Raw genomic sequence first — 18,060 nt, 5'->3', positions numbered from 1 at the left:
ATTCTTGATCAGCTTCACTAAACGAGTCGATCTAGCCATGTCCGTCCGTCTGTCCGTCTGTCTGTATTTTTAACGATGCCATTTATGCCAGCATTTTTGCATTTTTTCTCACTTTTACAACTTTGACGAAGTGTAGCTTCTAAACTAATGAATGGAACTCAATGCAGTGTATAACAAAGTCAGAGGGCATTCTATTACCTGTAAAATGAGTTATTTAAGGTTGAAATCGGTTAACCATAACTCAAGTTAAAAATTAAAAAAATGTCAAAAAAGTTGTTTACACTTTAAAAAAAATTTTATCCATAAAAAAAATTGTAAGTGCCATTTTCTTAATCAGGAAGACGTACCTTACCGGAAAACAAAGGCTTCATTCATGGTATATTTCATCGATTTTTTTTTGTTAACTGGTGTTATAAAATTAAATTTTTGTAATAATAACAAGTTAGTTTATTTACCGTACGATATTTACAAACTTAGAACTGCAATATAAAAATGTGGGAGTGATTACTGAACTCCACCCGCAGCTGAACAATTATAAACTACGAAACGAACAATAACACGAATTAATAACATTTTTAAATTTTTTGATCGATTAGCATAATAGTTGACTCTAAAAGAGTTAACTTTTGGTTATAACTAAGTTTTTTTTTGTCCATTAAGGATCAGAACTTAAAAGTAATCTGTTAAATAAATCTGTATTTGCTGTCGAATTATTAAATATCCCTAATTTTTGATTCAGCGGCTCCTTGGGAAAGCTTTCCAATCAAAAACCAACCAAAAGGCAACAAAAGAAACAGCAAAAATAAGCTACAACAACAACACACACAGAACAAAAAAGAGCTTCTTCCTAGATGGACCTGCTCAAATAAATAAGGTTAGGTTGAATTTGTTAATGGCACAAGTGCATCATCACGTTTCGGCAGCTGATGAAAACATTTTTAAAATCTTGAAATATTAATTAAAATAACAGGATATTAACGTCATTGGGGGTAAGCGGGGAAAAGCACTTAAAACTTAACCTAAACATTGTAATGTACAATATTTACGAACTAAATAAGACGCACGTTTAAACACTTCTTTACATAAAACACAGCACAAGTTATTTAAACATTTATCTGTATAAACAAAGTATATACCGTTATGAACCATATGTGGGCGTTAGAGAGGTCGTGGCACCTTGATAAAATAAACTTGCGCTGCGTAGGAAGCCGAAGAATATCTGTGGGAAATCCCAACCTTCTAGCTTTTGTAGTTTCCGAGATCTCAGCGTTCATCCAGACAGACAGACAGACAGACGATTGTTATAGGGCGTAATGTATGTAATGCTTAATTACATATTCCTAGATGTGGTATAAATAGAAGTTTCGACGCTCAGCTCTCATCCTCTTCTCTGGCTGATGAGGTAGCGTTGACGACCTACCGAAATTTGCAAATCCCAGAAAGTCCGAGGTTCACTCCTCACCGAGTGCAGTGTGTTGAAATGCTAGACTGTTGAATTATAAACTCAACTTCTAAAAATGACCCCGAGTTCGCTAACGCACTCAATAGTAAACATAGGTCGATTAAAATCACTAACTAACAAAAAGGGAGACACGCCCTATAACAATCGCGTAATGAAAATTGCATTAAAAATGCGTACGTTTCGAATACAAAAATTAAGTAATTAGCTGTTGTTATTCACGTCTGAAAAACTTGGGGGCAGATTGTTTCCAAACAGACAACCAATATAGCTTTCACACACTTTAGAAGTTTAGCGACGAAGCTTTGACGTAAGTCACACCTATAAGTATGTAATGCTTAATTACATATTCCTAGACGTGGTATAAATAGAAGTTTCGACGCTCAGCTCTCATCCTCTTCTCTGGCTGATGAGGTAGCGTTGACGACCTACCGAAATTTGCAAGTCCCAGAAAGTCCGAGGTTCACTCCTCACCGAGTGGAGTTTGTTGAAATGCTAGACTGTTGAATTATAAACTCAACTTCTAAAAATGACCTCAAGTTCGCTAACGCACTCAATAGTAAACATAGGTCGATTAAAATCACTAACTAACAAAAAGGGAGACACGCCCTATAACAATCGCGTAATGAAAATTGCATTAAAAATGCGTACGTTTCGAATACAACAATTAAGTAATTAGCTGTTGTTATTCACGTCTGAAAAACTTGGGAAACAGATTGTTTCCAAACAGACAACCAATATAGCTTTCACACACTTTAGAAGTTTAGCGACGAAGTTTTGACGTAAGTCACAACTATAAGTATGTAATGCTTAATTACATATTTCTAGATGTGGTATAAATATAAGTTTCGACGCTCAGCTCTCATCCTCTTCTCTGGCTGATGAGGTAGCGTTGACGACCTACCGAAATTTGCAAATCTCAGAAAGTCCGAGGTTCACTCCTCACCGAGTGCAGTGTGTTGAAATGCTAGACTGTTGAATTATAAACTGAACTTCTAAAAATGACCTCGAGTTTGCTAACGCATTCAATAGTAAACATAGGTCGATTAAAATCACTAATTTATAAATATTTTTTATGAATTAATTACAAAAAAAGTCAAAAAAAAAAGGCCACAGCTTATTTCAACCAGTTAACAAAATAATCATTAGCTCTCGACAGCTCTGGATGAGCTGAATCTGCAAAAAAATATGCACTTCCCATGGGTCATTTCTTTAGTTAAATCAAAAAATAATTTATATTTCAAAATCCTTTCAGTTTTTAATTCATTTATCCTTTTGAATGTGAAGATGAACTCAAATCTTAATCGCGGAGTAAAAAAAAAGAAAGTATGGAAGGTCCTTTTTGACACTTATAGGCCCAAAACAATTACCGTTCGCCGCTAGGCTTAGGGCTCATTCGAGAAACTGACTTATTAGTGTCCTTAGTATGTTTGAAAAAATGTATTTGAAAGAAATACTTGATTTTTTTTTTTTTGTATTAGTGTTTTGAACTCGATCCAAGCTTTGAGCGGCATGTCAAAAATTTTGAAAGTTGCGTCACAGATTCGATCTCTGCGCCTGCGATTAAATATATATCTCGCTACATTGTTGAAAGCTACAAGGAGTTTATGCTGGCTAGTAGCGTCACAATTTCCGAAGACTTCGACTCCATAAAATAGTAATGGTGTCAGCTTGGTTTTCGCAACGAGCATTTTTAAATTTATTGGTAAAAAGGTTTTCGTCTCGATTAGTTGTCTATATATCCCATACATTTACCCAACCGTACAATTTACATGATTACTCCAGGAAAGAGTGGAATTTATTGAAAACCCCAAGTTGCTCGCTCGATCTACACAGATGATCTGTGTTAAAAAATCGGTTAAATATTACTATGCATTTTGATTTGAGGGGGTTCAAGGATAATCCATTGCGCTCTACCCATTTACAAACCCTGTCTAATTCAGTGTTACAGAAACGAACACATTCATTAATTTGGCTAACAGGACAGCTTACATATAGTTGGACGTCGTCGGCATACATATGCATGTCACATTTTGATAGAATATTTGGCAAATCATTAACATATAGACTGAACAAAAGGGGACCAAGAATGGACCCCTGCGGTACACCACGTTTTACGGACAGAATAGATGATTTAGAGGCTTGTGTAGCTACTAGCTGTGATCTTTGAGATAAGCATGATTTCATAAAACTTGTTGCAGAGGTTGAAAATATATAAAAACGACTTAGTTTAGTTAATAGTATTTCGTGGCTTACCGTGTCAAAAGCCTTACTGAAATCTAAAAGCGTCAATAAAGTAATCTTGCCACTATCCATTTGTAATCTAATATCTTCAGTGATTTTTATAACAGCTGTTGTGCAACTTCTGTTCTTCCCGAAACCGGACTGTTTTTCTGAAAAGACATTGTGTGCATCCATAAAACTCACGATTTGGTTAGCAATTAACCTCTCAAGAACTTTTGACAAAAAAGGCAGGATAGCAATAGGTCAATACTCTGTAGCTGATTTGGGAATTGGTATTGTTTGTGGGGAGAACAACGAATATGCCACCCTTATTATAGTTATAAATAAAAACGCACGAATAGGTTCTATTATATGTATATCATTTATTTGGAGCGGCAAACGGACAGAGTGTAAAGCTTGGCTCCACGCTCCTAATATATATATGCAGGCCTACAAAGTAGTCGCTGAATAGATAAGCGACAGCTTTAGTAGAATAAGAGAGATAGCGACAAAAGATAAGCAAAGAGCACTGCAGGTGCCGTCGTACACCTATGCGCGTATGACTAGGCGCTGGCGCTCTGCTCCGAACATACTCCCCCCGTTGGAAGAGGTAAGGTTCCAACTATCTCGGAATCGATGGGCAGAACGGCTAGTTTGGCGACGGCTCGCTTGATCAGACTCGTAGCTACACGGACCATAGCTATTCTGATGACTCCGTCCCCGCCGGGTATGACTTCCTCGATGCGCCCAAGCTGCCATCTCAAGGGTGGAACGTTGTCCTCCTTCAGCAAAACTATACTTCCAACCTTGATGTTAGACGTTTCGACGCGCCACTTGCTTCTCTCTTGCAGAAGGATTAAATACTCGCTGCTCCATCTTTTCCAGAAATGTTGCTGCATCTGAGTCACACGCTGCCATCTGCTGAGGCAGCCTTCGCGAAGATGAGTAATGTCAGGCTCAGGAAACTTAGTGAAGCTGGAACCCTTTAGGAAATGCGCCGGTGTTGGCACCTCAAGGTTTTCGGCATTTTCTGAAATTGGACAGAGTGGACGTGAGTTAAGGATGGCAGAAATCTCATATGCAAGAGTTCTTAATTCATCGATGGCTAAGACGGATGCACCGACGACTCTGTAAAAGTGAAATTTAGGTCATTTCACATCAGCCTCCAATAAGCCACCGAAGTGCGGGGCACGCGGAGGGATGAACTTCCAATCGATCCCATCAGCTAAACAGACTGAAGATATCGATGTTGTGTGCTGCTCGCTCAAAAAGAGCTTTTTCAGCTCGGCAAGCTCGCTCCTTGCAAAGTTGGTAGCATTGTCGCTCCAAATGGTACGAGGACTGCCTCTAAGGCTGATGAATCTCCTCAGCGCTGCGATGAAAGAACCCGTAGTGAGATCCTGGACCACTTCCAAATGAGCGGCCTTCGTGGAAAAGCAGACAAAGACGGCGATATAGCACTTGTGGGGTGCCTTATTTCTAACCTCTGCCTTATGATAGAATGGCCCACAATAGTCCACTCCTGTGGTATGAAAGGCCGGATTGGGCTGCACTCTATTTGCTGGCAGGCTACCCATGACGTGCTCCCAAGTAACAGGCTTCATTCTGAAACATCGGACGCATTTGTTGATAACGCTGGCGATGAATTTGCGGCCTCCAATCGGCCAGTACCTTTGCCGGAATGCGGCAAGCAGCGCCTGCGATCCTGCATGCAAATATTTCTAATGATAGTAAACAATGATCGCCTTGGTGACTGGATGATCCTTGGGCAACAGTATCGGATGCCTCGTATCATAGTCCAAGTTTTAGTTCTGCAGCCTTCCACCAACGCGAAGTAACCCATCGGAGCCGAGTACAGGTCTAAGTGACACCAGCTTGCTTTTCTGTGGAAAGGGCTTGCCCTGGCTAAGAGATACGTACTTCTTCGGCAAGTTAACCTGTTGAATGCCCCTTAAAAGAAGTACAGTCCCAGAGTTGATCTCCTCTACCGAAAGATGACCTTTTAACGGCGCAGATTTGGCTCTGCAATTTGAAATGAACCGATAAATGGATGCAAATACGCGCTGCAACTTATCGAAAGAGTTGAGGAATTTGCAGTTTGTCTGTCTATGCAAACGGTCCCAATCAGCGCCACAGAACGGCGCTCTGGAAGATGCTTTACAGAGTCTAGCAGGGACGGCCAATTCGACGAACTTTGCATAAGGAATGGAGGCCCGTTAGCCCAAAAAGAATGTTCCAACAATTCTCTCGGGGTACATCCTCGCGATACGACGTCTGCCGGATTCAAGTTTGTAGGAACGTGATGCCAAGTCATATCTTTCGTCATCTCCTGAATTTTCGCAATTCTGTTTGATACTAAAACATTAAACTCCCTCGGAGGTTGCCGAATCCACGCCAACACAATAGACGAGTCCGACCAGCAATGAAAGGTGCATCCGAAATCTATTGCTTCCTTGACGTTTACGATTAGCTCAGCCAATAAAAGCGCTGCGGAAAGTTCTAATCTTGGAATTGTTAAGGCCTTCAATGGAGCTACCCTTGACTTGGCACAAAGCAGATGAACTTTCGATTCTCCATTGGTCTCCGATCGCAAGTATAGACACGCCCCATAAGCTCACATGCTAGCATCGCAGAATCCATGCAACTCAACGGCGGCCCTTGGTTGCAGTACGAATCGTGGAAATTTTAAGTTCTGTACGACCGATAACTGTGAGGTCAACTCCCCCCATGACGAAAGAATGGGCTCTGGCAGTGCATCATCCCAATCCACGTTCGCACTCCATAGTGATTGCAGAAAAATCTTACATTTTGTGATAATTGGAGTTATTAAACCGAGTGGGTCATAGAATTTGGCCATCGTTGACAATGCAACCCGCTTAGTGGGTCGTTGGTTAATTGGCAGTTGAGAAAAATTAAATAGGAGTTGTCAGAAGATGGATCCCAGACTAGTCCCAATGCCTTGGCGACATCCGATCCATCGTGAAATTTGATTAGCTGCTCCTTGTCGCATTCAGACTCTCCTTCCAGGGCTGCTGACTCATTCGAACACCATTTGCGGATTGGAAAGTAGCCTCGCGACAGTAGTTCCTTCACCTGACGACGAATTTCTCTCACCTCTTCAACTGAGTCCCCCACCAGATATTAAATCATCCATATAGAAATCTCTACGAACAATTTTTGATCCAATACGAAATGATTCCTTCTCATCGTAAGAGAGTTGATGCATGGCCCTTATAGCCAAGAAGGCAGCTGGCTTGGTTCCTTAGGTCATCGTGTTCAATTTAAAAACGCTCAACTCTTCTGTGGAGTTCTCTCTCCAAACGATGCACTGCAAAAAGTCATCCGGGTACGAAAGACGGACGCAACGGTACATCTTGCAGATATCTCCACAAAGGGCAACTTTAAAAAATCGAAAGCGAAGCAGTATATTGAAGATTTTTTGTTGAATTGTTGGTCCTGCCAGAAGTAAGTGGTTCAGAGAACTACCAGAGGTTGACTTGGCAGATCCATCAAAAACGACGCGAAGCTTCGTAGTCGTGCTCTCCTGCTTATGTATGCAATGGTGGGGCAAAAAGAATTGTGTTTCTGACGGTTCCTTTGTTACAAGAGACATGTGACCTAAATCAATATACTCCTTCAAAAATGCTGAGTATTGAGCTTTCAGGGCTGGGTTTCTATCTAGTTTAGCTTCCAAACTCTTGAAGCGACGACGAGCCAGGCAATAAGAATCACCTAGAGATTCAAATCCGGAAGTGGACAAAAGACGAACAGAGTATTGGCCGTTTCCAAGCCTAGTGAAATTTTCAGTAAAAAGCTGTTCACATCGCAAGTTTTCCGGGAATAAAGATGGCTTAGACGAAGTGAAGTCCTCAATTTCCCAAAATCGCTTTACTATGGCGGCAAGTGTGTCATCGGAATGATCAGCTGGGTCCTTGATGCTGGCTTGCAAAACTGATTTATGAGTAGGCATATTCGATGATAACCCTCCAGAGACTATCCAACCAAGTTTGGTGTTCTGAAGAGTTGGCAAAGCCCTATCCAAATGAATCTGTTCCGTAGAAATTATTTCGAACAAGAAAGGAAGCTACCTTCGGCCAGCCGAAGCTTATATACCCTTGCAGATAAAAGAATGCTCACTCGGTGCAGTTCCAGGGATTCCAGATTCAGCGTTTCTATTTATTTAAATTTTGTTTTTAAGTAGTCAAGAATCAAAACGCCTACTTCCTACAAAGTTACAATGAATTTTCTTATATTTGTTTGAATATTCCTATGGGAGCCTTAAGATATAGTGGTCCGATCCGGCTCGCTCCGACATATGTACTATCTGCAATTGAAAGAAGACTTACGGGAAAGTTTCATCGCGATAGCTTTAAAACTAAGAGACTAGTTCGCATAGAAACGGACAGACGGACAGACAGACAGACGGACAGAAGGACAGACGGACATGGCTAGATAGACTCGGCTATTGGTGCTGATCAAGAATATATATACCTTATGTGGTCAGAAACGTCTCCTTCACTGCGTTGCAAACATCTGACTGAAATTATAATACCCTCTACAAGGGTATAAAAACAGCCCAGCGCCAAGTAAAAGGTCAATTCGTTGTGATTGATTGAAATGAGGATCCGCGAGCGAAATGTTTTGCGGTATCCTCCATGATTTTGCATTTATATTGAAATGGGGCTGATAATCAGTAATCCTGTGAGTCACAAGCGCTGTGAATGCCGCACGATAGCTTGCATCCCGTGATTGCGCAAGAATGTCGACAGTCTTATCAGAGATCATGGAAGATTCTCCTATCCCAGAAATCGAGGTTTGCGATCTTCTATGATTCAAATTTAGTTGGCTAGCTAAGCGAGAGGTTATGAAGTTAAGCTGGGAAGCCGAATCTAAAATTGCTCGGCAAGGCATAAATGCTCCAATTCTATGCTTAACGTAGATAATAGCAGTTGGAAGCAACACGTAGTCGATCGGCAAAATATTTGGGTGGAGGGCTTAGTAAATGACGATTAGGATGCGATAATGTATGCGAACATGATACTAATGCTGATGACGTAGATGGCAATGGCTGAGAGCTCGAGGATGGATCGCATGATGGAGATGAAAATGAGTCGGATGTTGCGGAGTGGTCATGATTCATGTGTAATAATGAATGGTGCTCCATACGACAATATTTGCAGTGAGTCGACTTGCATTGCTGCAAACTATGCCAGTTGCGCAAACAGTCGATGCAAAGGTGCAACTTCTTTGCTTCTCTATATCGAAGATTCGGACTCAAATTTAAAAATCGAGAACACTTTGGCAAATAATGATCCCGTGCATCGCAAAATAAACATATCAAATGATTTGAGTTAGTAGCAGCAGCAATAAGTGAATTTTGGTTATATTTGTGCAAGTTTTTTCCCACCTGCTGGCCTGGTGTTTGAGTTACCAAGGCTTGATCCAAGTTTTCCATCATCCTGCATCTCTTTTCCAAAAACGACTCCATAGCATCCCAGGTGGACAGCTAAGTGATTGACAAATCATCTTCCCATTTTTCCCGCGTCCTCTGATCCAGTTTCCGAGTGACGATGTGAATTAAAAGTCCATCCAAAATTTGTTGCGTAGTGGCCAGGGTTCGAAATGCTCGCAGATGCGAATTCATGCAATCACTGAGTTCCCGAAGACCCTTCGACGATCCCTTCTCGACACCCTTTAAACCAAATATTGCCTGAACGTGTGCCTGAAAGTGTAAAACTTTATTATCAAATCGATTATACAGCAAAATCATAGCGCATGATAGCAAAAAATGAACGCAAATATTGTAGTTTTTCAATGTCACTTAGCTCATCATCATTTCCGATGACCGTATTGAAAGTCGCAAGAAATTCGGGCCACTCAGAGTAGGATCCATGAAAACAAGCAATTTCCATATTTGGCAACCGGGGCTTCCTAGATCGAAAAGAGAGATCCGCATTATTAGTGAGATCAATAGATGTTGAATTTGCAACGTTTGAAGCCGGCAATTGCGACTTTCGATGAGCAGCCAAGCCTCGATTTAGTTTCGCCTTCACATCCATGAAAGCCTCGGCAAATTCAATCCGATGGTCGCTCGAGATCTCTGCAAAATCCAGTCTTTCCAACGATGTCTGCGCAGAATCAAATGCCTGGTTTACGGAATTGATCCGTTCCATTCGCGCTAGCAAATCAGCTTCGTCAAACTGATTAATCGCCTCAGGGTTTAAACAAAATTTCATCGAGCTAATTTGCCGCAAAGTAGATTGGGCTTTGACTCGGTAGTAGTCAACGTCACTTGTGGATTCATTATGAGCCCGAACCAAGTTTTCCGTATCAGGCATTTTTATTTTGATCACAAGAAAAAAAAGATAATAAAATAAAATGTCCGACCGCGTTTGAGGCACGAAACACCTTATATTTTTTACCGCGAAAATGTAGAGGTTAACAACCGTCGCCGAGATTTTTGTTGTTCTTGCCGATAAATTGCCTGCCTAGCAACAGCGGATTTATGTAACTGGCAACGAATGTATGTATGGCTATATGTACATATATATATGTAATATGCGCTTTTACCAACGATTAAATGCGATACACTTGCTAAGTATTATTTGCACAACAGTTTTGGTTTTTTTTCACAGCGCGAAATGCACAAAAAATCAAACGGCCGGCTGTGCACCTTTATATGCACAAATGTATGTTCGTGTTTTTGTGACCGAATGCACGAAAACGACAGCGAAACAAAGCGTTTGTTTAAACCAGAGGTCGTAATTATTATAAGTGAAAAAATAAAAATCTCCATTTAATGATTATTTTGTAAGCGAAAAAATATCGCTCAGAAATAATGATTATTATGTGAGCGATATTATTTCACTTAAAAATATCACTCAAAGTGCGATTGCAGCCGTTCTGTACGGAATTTTACAAAATTTTAGATTTCTGCTTGTAGGTAGAACCACGGAGAACACATCGAGTTAATAAAAGAAGGTGATTTCTTTGTATAAACTTTTTAAAACGCGGTTTTTAGTTGACAAGAGGTATGCTTAAATACAAAAAGTTGTATCAACCTTAGAACTTTATGTCATTTATTTATTTGTAAAACGACTTAACAAGATGTTATGAACTATTCCACTTAGGGCCGGTTTCTCGAGTGCTGGCTAACATTTCTCGAACAGATAAAGTCCCTGCTAAGTCATTTTGGCTTTCTCGAGCATAAATGTGAGAGCTAACTTTGACAGGGACTCGGAGTCCCTGTTAAGCGTTTTCGGCTCGATAGAATGACAGCTGATTTCCCAAAGCCAACTAAGAAGAAGAAACGAAATCACAGCTGATTTTTTCTTTGAATTATACCTAAACAGCTGATGAAATAATCGAAGCATGCCATTTTTTGCACTTTACAGTGCGTTAACAGCACTCTGTAATTGTTTCTCGTTCAGATAAATTAAAGCAGTCGAGAAAGCGGATTTGCTTTTACGAACAGTTTATCTGGTATTTAAGTTTTTCGAACAGATAGCTATCAGGGACTTTGACAGGGACTCGAGAAACCGGCCCTTAGATCCAACCCGACATGTGGGCTGGGTGATAGTGTGTTGGTCCACCGAGCTGTAAGCACGAGTTCGATTCCAACAGAAAGTGTTTATATACAAAAAGTTTTTTTTTGTTTTTTTTTCAGCGGTTTATACAAAGAAAATTTATTTTTTTCTTAACGGAATATGTGCTTTGTGGTTCTACCTACAAGAGCACATTTAAATCTTTGTTAAATTCCGCGTAGGTCGGATGCAATCCCACTTTGAGTGATATTTTTGAGCGAAATATATCGCTCACAAAATAATCATTATTTCTGAGCGATATTTTTTTCGCTTACAAAATAATCATAAAATGGTGATTTTTATTTTTTACTCAAAAAAAATAATCATTATTTTCGGTCCCTGGTTTAAACTATATTAAACAATCGCGAGACCGAGTTGTAGACTCCGATAAAAACTGCTATCATGTCGGGGTCACCAAATGATTGTGGGGAAAACAACGAATATGCCACCCTTATTTTAGTTATAAATAAAAACGCACGAATAGGTTCTATTATATGTATATCATTTATTCGGAGCGGCAAACGGACTCAGTGTAAAGCTTGGCTCCACGCTCTTAATATATATATTCAGGCCTACAGAGTAGTCGCTGAATAGATAAGCGACAGCTTTAGTAAAATGAGAGAGATAGCGACAAGAGATAAGCAAAGAGCGCTGCAGGTGCCGTCGTACACCTATGCGCGCATGACTAGGCGCTCGCGCTCTGCTCCGAACAGGAATTATTTTTGCTATTTTCCAGGATGCGGGAAACGTAAAAGTGGTGATGGAGCAGTTTAAAATGTGCGTTATTGCTGGAAGAATTTTGGGAAGGATTAATTTTAAAAATTTCGGATTTAAGTCATCTAAACCCGTTGCATTAGATTTAATGCTTAGAATTGAGTTAAGGACATCGCACTGGCTGACTGAATTCTGATACATTTGAGTCGGAAAAATATATCTAAGCGGGGAAAATCCCAATGACGAGCATAAATTGGGGAGTCAAATTGCTATTTTAAAGTCATTAAATGGAAATATTTATTTTTTACTCAAAAAAAAAAATCATTATTTTCGGTCCCTGATTAATACTACGAGTTAGTGTCTTTATTCACCGTATGTGACTTCTATTCGCCTTATTCCGCGACTCACTCAACCGCGACTCACACATTTCCCTACACAACGACAAGGTATTGGAATGTGTGTGACATTCTCAGAATTGAGATGGTGCGCAATAAGTGAAAACAAGCCAAAATAAATGGACACAGCGTAAAACGAAAGTAATTTACATTGCCGGGGAAGATCTATTTAACTAAGAAAGTTAAAAAAGCGCGACTTTGATAAGCGATGATATATACCCAAATCAACTACACAACATGAACCGTGCTACGTCTCAGCAGAACGAAATCTACCGACCTCAACTACACAACATGCACTTTGCTACGTCAAAATGTTATCTACCCGACTCAGACTCACAACGTGCACTTTTCTACGTCACAGAAATTCGCAGACTGTGCTTCCTCACAGCCAAACGTAAACAACCCTGTCACTTATTCAAACTTTGGAAATTTTGTAACTTCGGGAAACGATTTTAATCAATGCAGTACATTTCCCCGACATCAACCGATGTATAACGAGTATCCGTATACTCGTGCTAGCTACTTGGATAATCAATCACTCCTATGGAAACGTCAGTGATATTGTCGCGCTGCTTCCAGAATTCAATCCATCGTCAGGTAAATCCCTGGACTCAAATCAATTTGTAAAGCGTGTCAACTCCCTTCGAAACGCTTATCGTTGGGATGATCGTAAGCTAATATTTTCAGTTCAACAAAAGATGCTGGGTGCTGCCCGTTATTGGGTAGAATCTACGGATCAAATATTTTAAACATGTCCCCAGTTCACTGGACGATTTTTAAACGACTTCCCATGTCTCATGAACCCGGCAGACGTTCACCTTAAGATGTCAAAAATGAATAGAGATTCCACGGAGTCACCGTCAGATTATTTCTTCAAGATGCTCACCTTAGGTAAAAAGGGTGAGATACCAGATTCAGCAATTTGCAAACACATTATCAACGGAATTATCGACTACGATTTAAAGAGAAAGATATCCAACAGTTATGTTTCCTGTAACGAACTTCTACGCGATATTCTTGCATACTCCGCGCATAATATTATAAAGCATAACGCCATTTAAATGTCAAACAAACGGGATCTTAACGTCAGCCTTCAGAAGCCGAATTCTTCATTGGTTACAAAACGTCCTTTCAACGATAAAGTCGAAGTATCGGTTAAATGCTATAATTGTCAGAAAGTTGGACATTATTGTTCGAAATGTCCTGAGCGTCAGCGCAAGCCTCGTTGCACGCACTGCAACCGCACAACACACGATTCTGCCAGCTGCCCCGATAACCAAAAGACAGGACCAAAAATTAATAAAATTGACCCTGATTTTGATTCAGAAATCTCCATTTCGGTAAACGGCAATGAAAACATCGCCTTCGTAGATCTAGGCGAACCCTAATTCGAAAGTCATTCGCCGAAAGCGTTGGTGTTCTACCCTGAACGGATTTGGTAGGGGGAAACTCCTTTGTACGCAAAAATTGTAATTGCCGATTCGGATTAAGAAGTTGAAGTTTTGGTCGTAGAAGATAAACTAATAACCGAAAATGTACTTTTGGGTAAGGATATCCTTTGTTGCGATGGAAACAAATTGATCATCCTCGGTAATGAGTGTTATGTAGGGAATATTCGAAAAATTCAAACTTTGCCAAGAGCGTTCCTCAGTTGAGAACGAACTCATAAACGAATTGGTATTGGAAAGCTAACGAGCTCGGTGCTAGTCCGAGTGCTATCATTCGTCCTTCAGACTTCCCTTATGCATCTGCAATTGTCGTCGTTGAAAAACAGAATGCTGAGCATCGTCTTTGCGTCGACTACCGACGTCTCAACAGTATAACCGTCTAAATACCATTTCCAATGCCAAATCTGGAGGAGCAATTTGCCAAATTAGCCGGGAATGCCTATTTTTCTCAGCTGGACTTGCGAATGGGATATCATCAAGTCGAGGTTTGCGAATCTTCCAAACAATGCACCGCATTTGTAACTTTAGACGGCCACTACGAATATAACAGGATGCCGTTCGGTCTCGTCTATGCTCCACTAGTCTTTCAAGCGGTCATGAACAAAATAGTCAAACGCATGGAGACAGGTAAGGTACTCGCATATCTAAATGACGTTATTGTTCCTAGGAAAACATTTGATCCAACGACTCGAAAAATTCTTCCGAATCTTTAAAGAAAGCGGTTTTACACTTCGCTACGACAAATGTAAGTTTCTTCAATCAGAAATACCTTTCTTGGTAGAGCTTGAAAATTATCGATGTCAGTATCGATATTATCGATACTTTTGATATTTTTCAAACATCGATGTTTATCTATAACATCGATGTTTTTCTGACGTTTTATTAGAGAGAAACGAACAGATTTCACTCTTTAATTTTGAGGACCAAAATAACTTTAAATACAAAATCACATAAAGTAGGGACAAATTACCATACAAAAACCGCGAGTTCTTAGTATTTTATTCTTCTTTGGTCCCATAGATATTATGAAATACTTAAAAGTAGGCGAAAAGAGCATAGGTTATGGCAAAAAATGGCAAATAAAAGAACCGCGGGTTCTTGGGAAGAGGAGAAACTTTGGTTTTTTTTAGTACCAAAAACAAAATCTTGGTTGCAGCTACCGACCTTCTGTCCGGTATTGAAAAATCTCAAGAAACCGCGAATTGATAGCCTTTGATAAGAATTGGTCGCTTTTCGAAGATCGTTTGAGCGATTTGGACTCAAGAATCCAAAAAAAAAAAAACAGCGAATTCTTCAGAAGAGGAGGAATTTTAACTTCTTTATGGTAATTGATACTAATTAAAGTAGGGGAAAATAACCATAGGTTGTGGCATAAAATCGAAAATAAAAGAACCGCGATTTCTTGGGGAAAGTTGGAACTCTCGTTCTTTTAATACCAACAACAAACAAAACGAAGACCGTTTGAGCAATTTTGGCAAAGGATCAAAAAAAAAACAACCGGGAATTCTTCAGAAGAGGAGGAATTTGTTCTTCTTTAGTACCAAAAAATGGGATGGAACAAAGGTTTGTTCTATTATTTTAGAAAAGTATTTCCTCATAAGATATTTAAAAAAAATTCTTAAGAAGCCGTGAATGTCTTTGACTAAGAACTGGTGTCTTTCTAGACATGTGACGCAACTCAACTCAATGATCAAAAATAAATAAACCACGAGTTCTTAAGAGGAGGATCCTTTAGTCTGAAATTGCATTTTAATAATGAAAATTAATAATAATGCAAGTGTATTATGCATGTAAATAATAATAATACGTGGTATTAACAGAATTATAAAACTGTCTTTAATTTGTCTTTGCTTTCCTTGAAAACATCGATATTATCGATACGATAACGATAAAGTATCGAAAATATCGATACTGTCATTTATCGATAATTTTCAAGCTCTATTTCTTGGGCCATATTGTCAACAAAGATGGAATCACTCACTATTAAAAAAAAACGCGAAATATCGTCGTTTAAGATTGGAATTTTTGACACTCTAATTGATAAAGTCCTTGATATAGCAATCTGGCCGGTGCATGCTATCGTCCACGAGTATGTTAACAAATCAAATTCTCGAGTTCGTGGGCCTTAAACCCCTTCGGCCAGGGTTCCATAAAACTAATTGAGTCATTCTCCCTACACTATCAGAATGTACGTAGTTTACTGGGTAAACTCAGTAAGCTGAGTAACAATGCACCGCATTTGTAACTTTAGACGGCCACTACGAATATAACAGGATGCCGTTCGGTCTCGTCTATGCTCCAGTAGTCTTTCAAGCGGTCATGAACAAAATAGTCAAACGCATGGAGACAGGTGAGGTACTCGCATATCTAAATGACGACATTGTTCCTAGGAAAACATTTGATCCAACGACTCGAAAAATTCTTCCGAATCTTTAAAGAAAGCGGTTTTACACTTCGCTACGACAAATGTAAGTTTCTTTAATCAGAAATACCATTCTTGGGCCATATTGTCAACAAAGATGGAATCACTCACTATTAAAAACTTCGAAGTCCCCACTAACTTAAAGGACGTCAGACGATTTTTGGGTCTAACGGGATTCTTTCGAAAGTTTGTTGAAAACTACTCCTTAATTACAAGATCCCTTACACGACTGTTGCGTAGGGTAGAGCAAAACAGTTTTGAATGGGGAAATGACCAGCAACGGACTTTTAACGAGCTAATTGATAAATTATGCTGCGTTCCAGTTTTGGTTCTGTACGACTTTACTGCACATCATGAAATACACATAGATGCTTGCGCGATCGGACTAGCATAAGTCTTATTGCAATCTCAAGACAAAACGAATTGGCGACCCGTGTATTACTTCAGTAGGCACTGTACTGACGCTGAAAGTAGATAGCATAGCTACGAACTCGAAACGTTGGCCGTCGCACAGTGGCGCTTTTTGACTTTTTTTTGATAATAAGTCATAACTTTTAAACCAGTGGAGATAATTTAATAATGTAAACGGCAAATTATAGATAATTGATCCACTTACAAATCGGCAAAATCCGAATTTAAAAACAAATCACTCTTTTCCCGACAAAAAACAGTTTTTTTTTAAAAGTTTTTTTTTTTTTTTTTTGTTTCTTTTTTTATGTTTTAATTTTTAAAAATTATTAAAAAACAAGTAAAAAAATTGAAGTTACAAAAAAAAACAATTTATTTCTTAAAAATTGTTATTTTGTACATTTTTTTTTTATTTTTTAATTTTTAACAACTAAAAAAAAACAAAATTTTAGTTTTAAAAAAAAATATTTTTTTTTGTATATCATGTTTTTTGAAATAATGGTCACAATTTTTTAAACTTGGTAAATCCATTAGACTTAACATTCCTGGACTATAATTAGTAGATTCTAACTCTACTTAACATGAAATTAGACGATCAGAAGATGCAGCCAACATATTAAACAGACCATGACTTATTTACCTTTTTTGGCTCTTAAAACCGTGGACGCTGCTACAACTTGCTTTATATCAAGAAGATAGTATTAAGTATTAAATAGTTTTTTTTATTTTCCATCAAAGTTGAAAAATATGGAAAAAATGGACGTTTGGAAAATAACCCATAACTAAAAAATGCGGCTGGCAAACTGCAATATGTTTTAGTTTTGTTACTCTTAACTAACACACCAATCAGTGGAAAAAAGAAGCAAAGCGATTCGATACCTAGTTTTTAAAATATACCCCCCGGACGTGTGTTTGTGTTTTTTTAAGTAAAAAATTTGTTAACTTTGAAAGGGCATATCTTTTACAAAAGATTTGAAAAAGGGTCGATTGTCGATTGGTATGGGTCGCAGCTTTTTAGGGCAAAGTCGAAAAATTGATTTATTGCACGATTTTTGACCCTAGGCGCCACTGTGCATCGTAGAAACGCTACAAAGGTTCAAGGTGTATATTCTAGGAAAACCGTTCCGACTCGTCACTGATTGTTCCGCCATCGCCAAGGTAAAACCCAATAATGAATTGATCCCTCAAGTCGCACGAAGTTGGATTAAAATACTGGACTACGACTGCGAATTCATTCATCGTGATGGTAGTAAAATGGCCCACTTGGATGGCATGAGCCGCGCTCCCGGTTGGCTTCCTGAAAAATCCTTACAGGAAGTAGTTTGCTCCATAATTGCGGACGTCGATGACTGGTTGCTAACTATGCAGCTTCAGGATGAGGCCCTTGCTGTACCTTAAAATGCTAAGT

General features: G+C 39.2%; 1 protein-coding gene across 1 annotated transcript; it reads right to left on the bottom strand.

Annotated features, from left to right (window-relative positions):
* Positions 1-4,245: 4,245 nt before the first annotated feature.
* LOC138912122 (uncharacterized) lies at positions 4,246-5,286 on the bottom strand. The gene is made up of 2 exons (XM_070211979.1): positions 4,860-5,286; positions 4,246-4,712 (listed from the first exon to the last, which is right to left on the bottom strand). The coding sequence occupies exons 1-2, from the start codon at positions 5,284-5,286 to the stop codon at positions 4,246-4,248; spliced, it is 894 nt and encodes a 297-aa protein (XP_070068080.1).
* Between the last annotated feature and the right edge of the window lie 12,774 nt (positions 5,287-18,060).

Source organism: Drosophila takahashii, chromosome 2R (genome assembly GCF_030179915.1).
Source record: "Drosophila takahashii strain IR98-3 E-12201 chromosome 2R, DtakHiC1v2, whole genome shotgun sequence".
NCBI lineage: Eukaryota > Metazoa > Arthropoda > Insecta > Diptera > Drosophilidae > Drosophila > Drosophila takahashii.
This window is presented reverse-complemented; position numbering and strand designations above follow the sequence as displayed.

Bases quoted from the DNA above. Each gene is read 5' to 3' on its own strand.
- LOC138912122 (XM_070211979.1), bottom strand. From the start codon at position 5,286: ATGAAGCCTGTTACTTGGGAGCACGTCATGGGTAGCCTGCCAGCAAAT. The intron at 4,713-4,859 runs GTGGCTTATTGG...GTCCAATTTCAG, and splicing joins TCCGCGTGCCCCGCACTTCG to AAAATGCCGAAAACCTTGAG.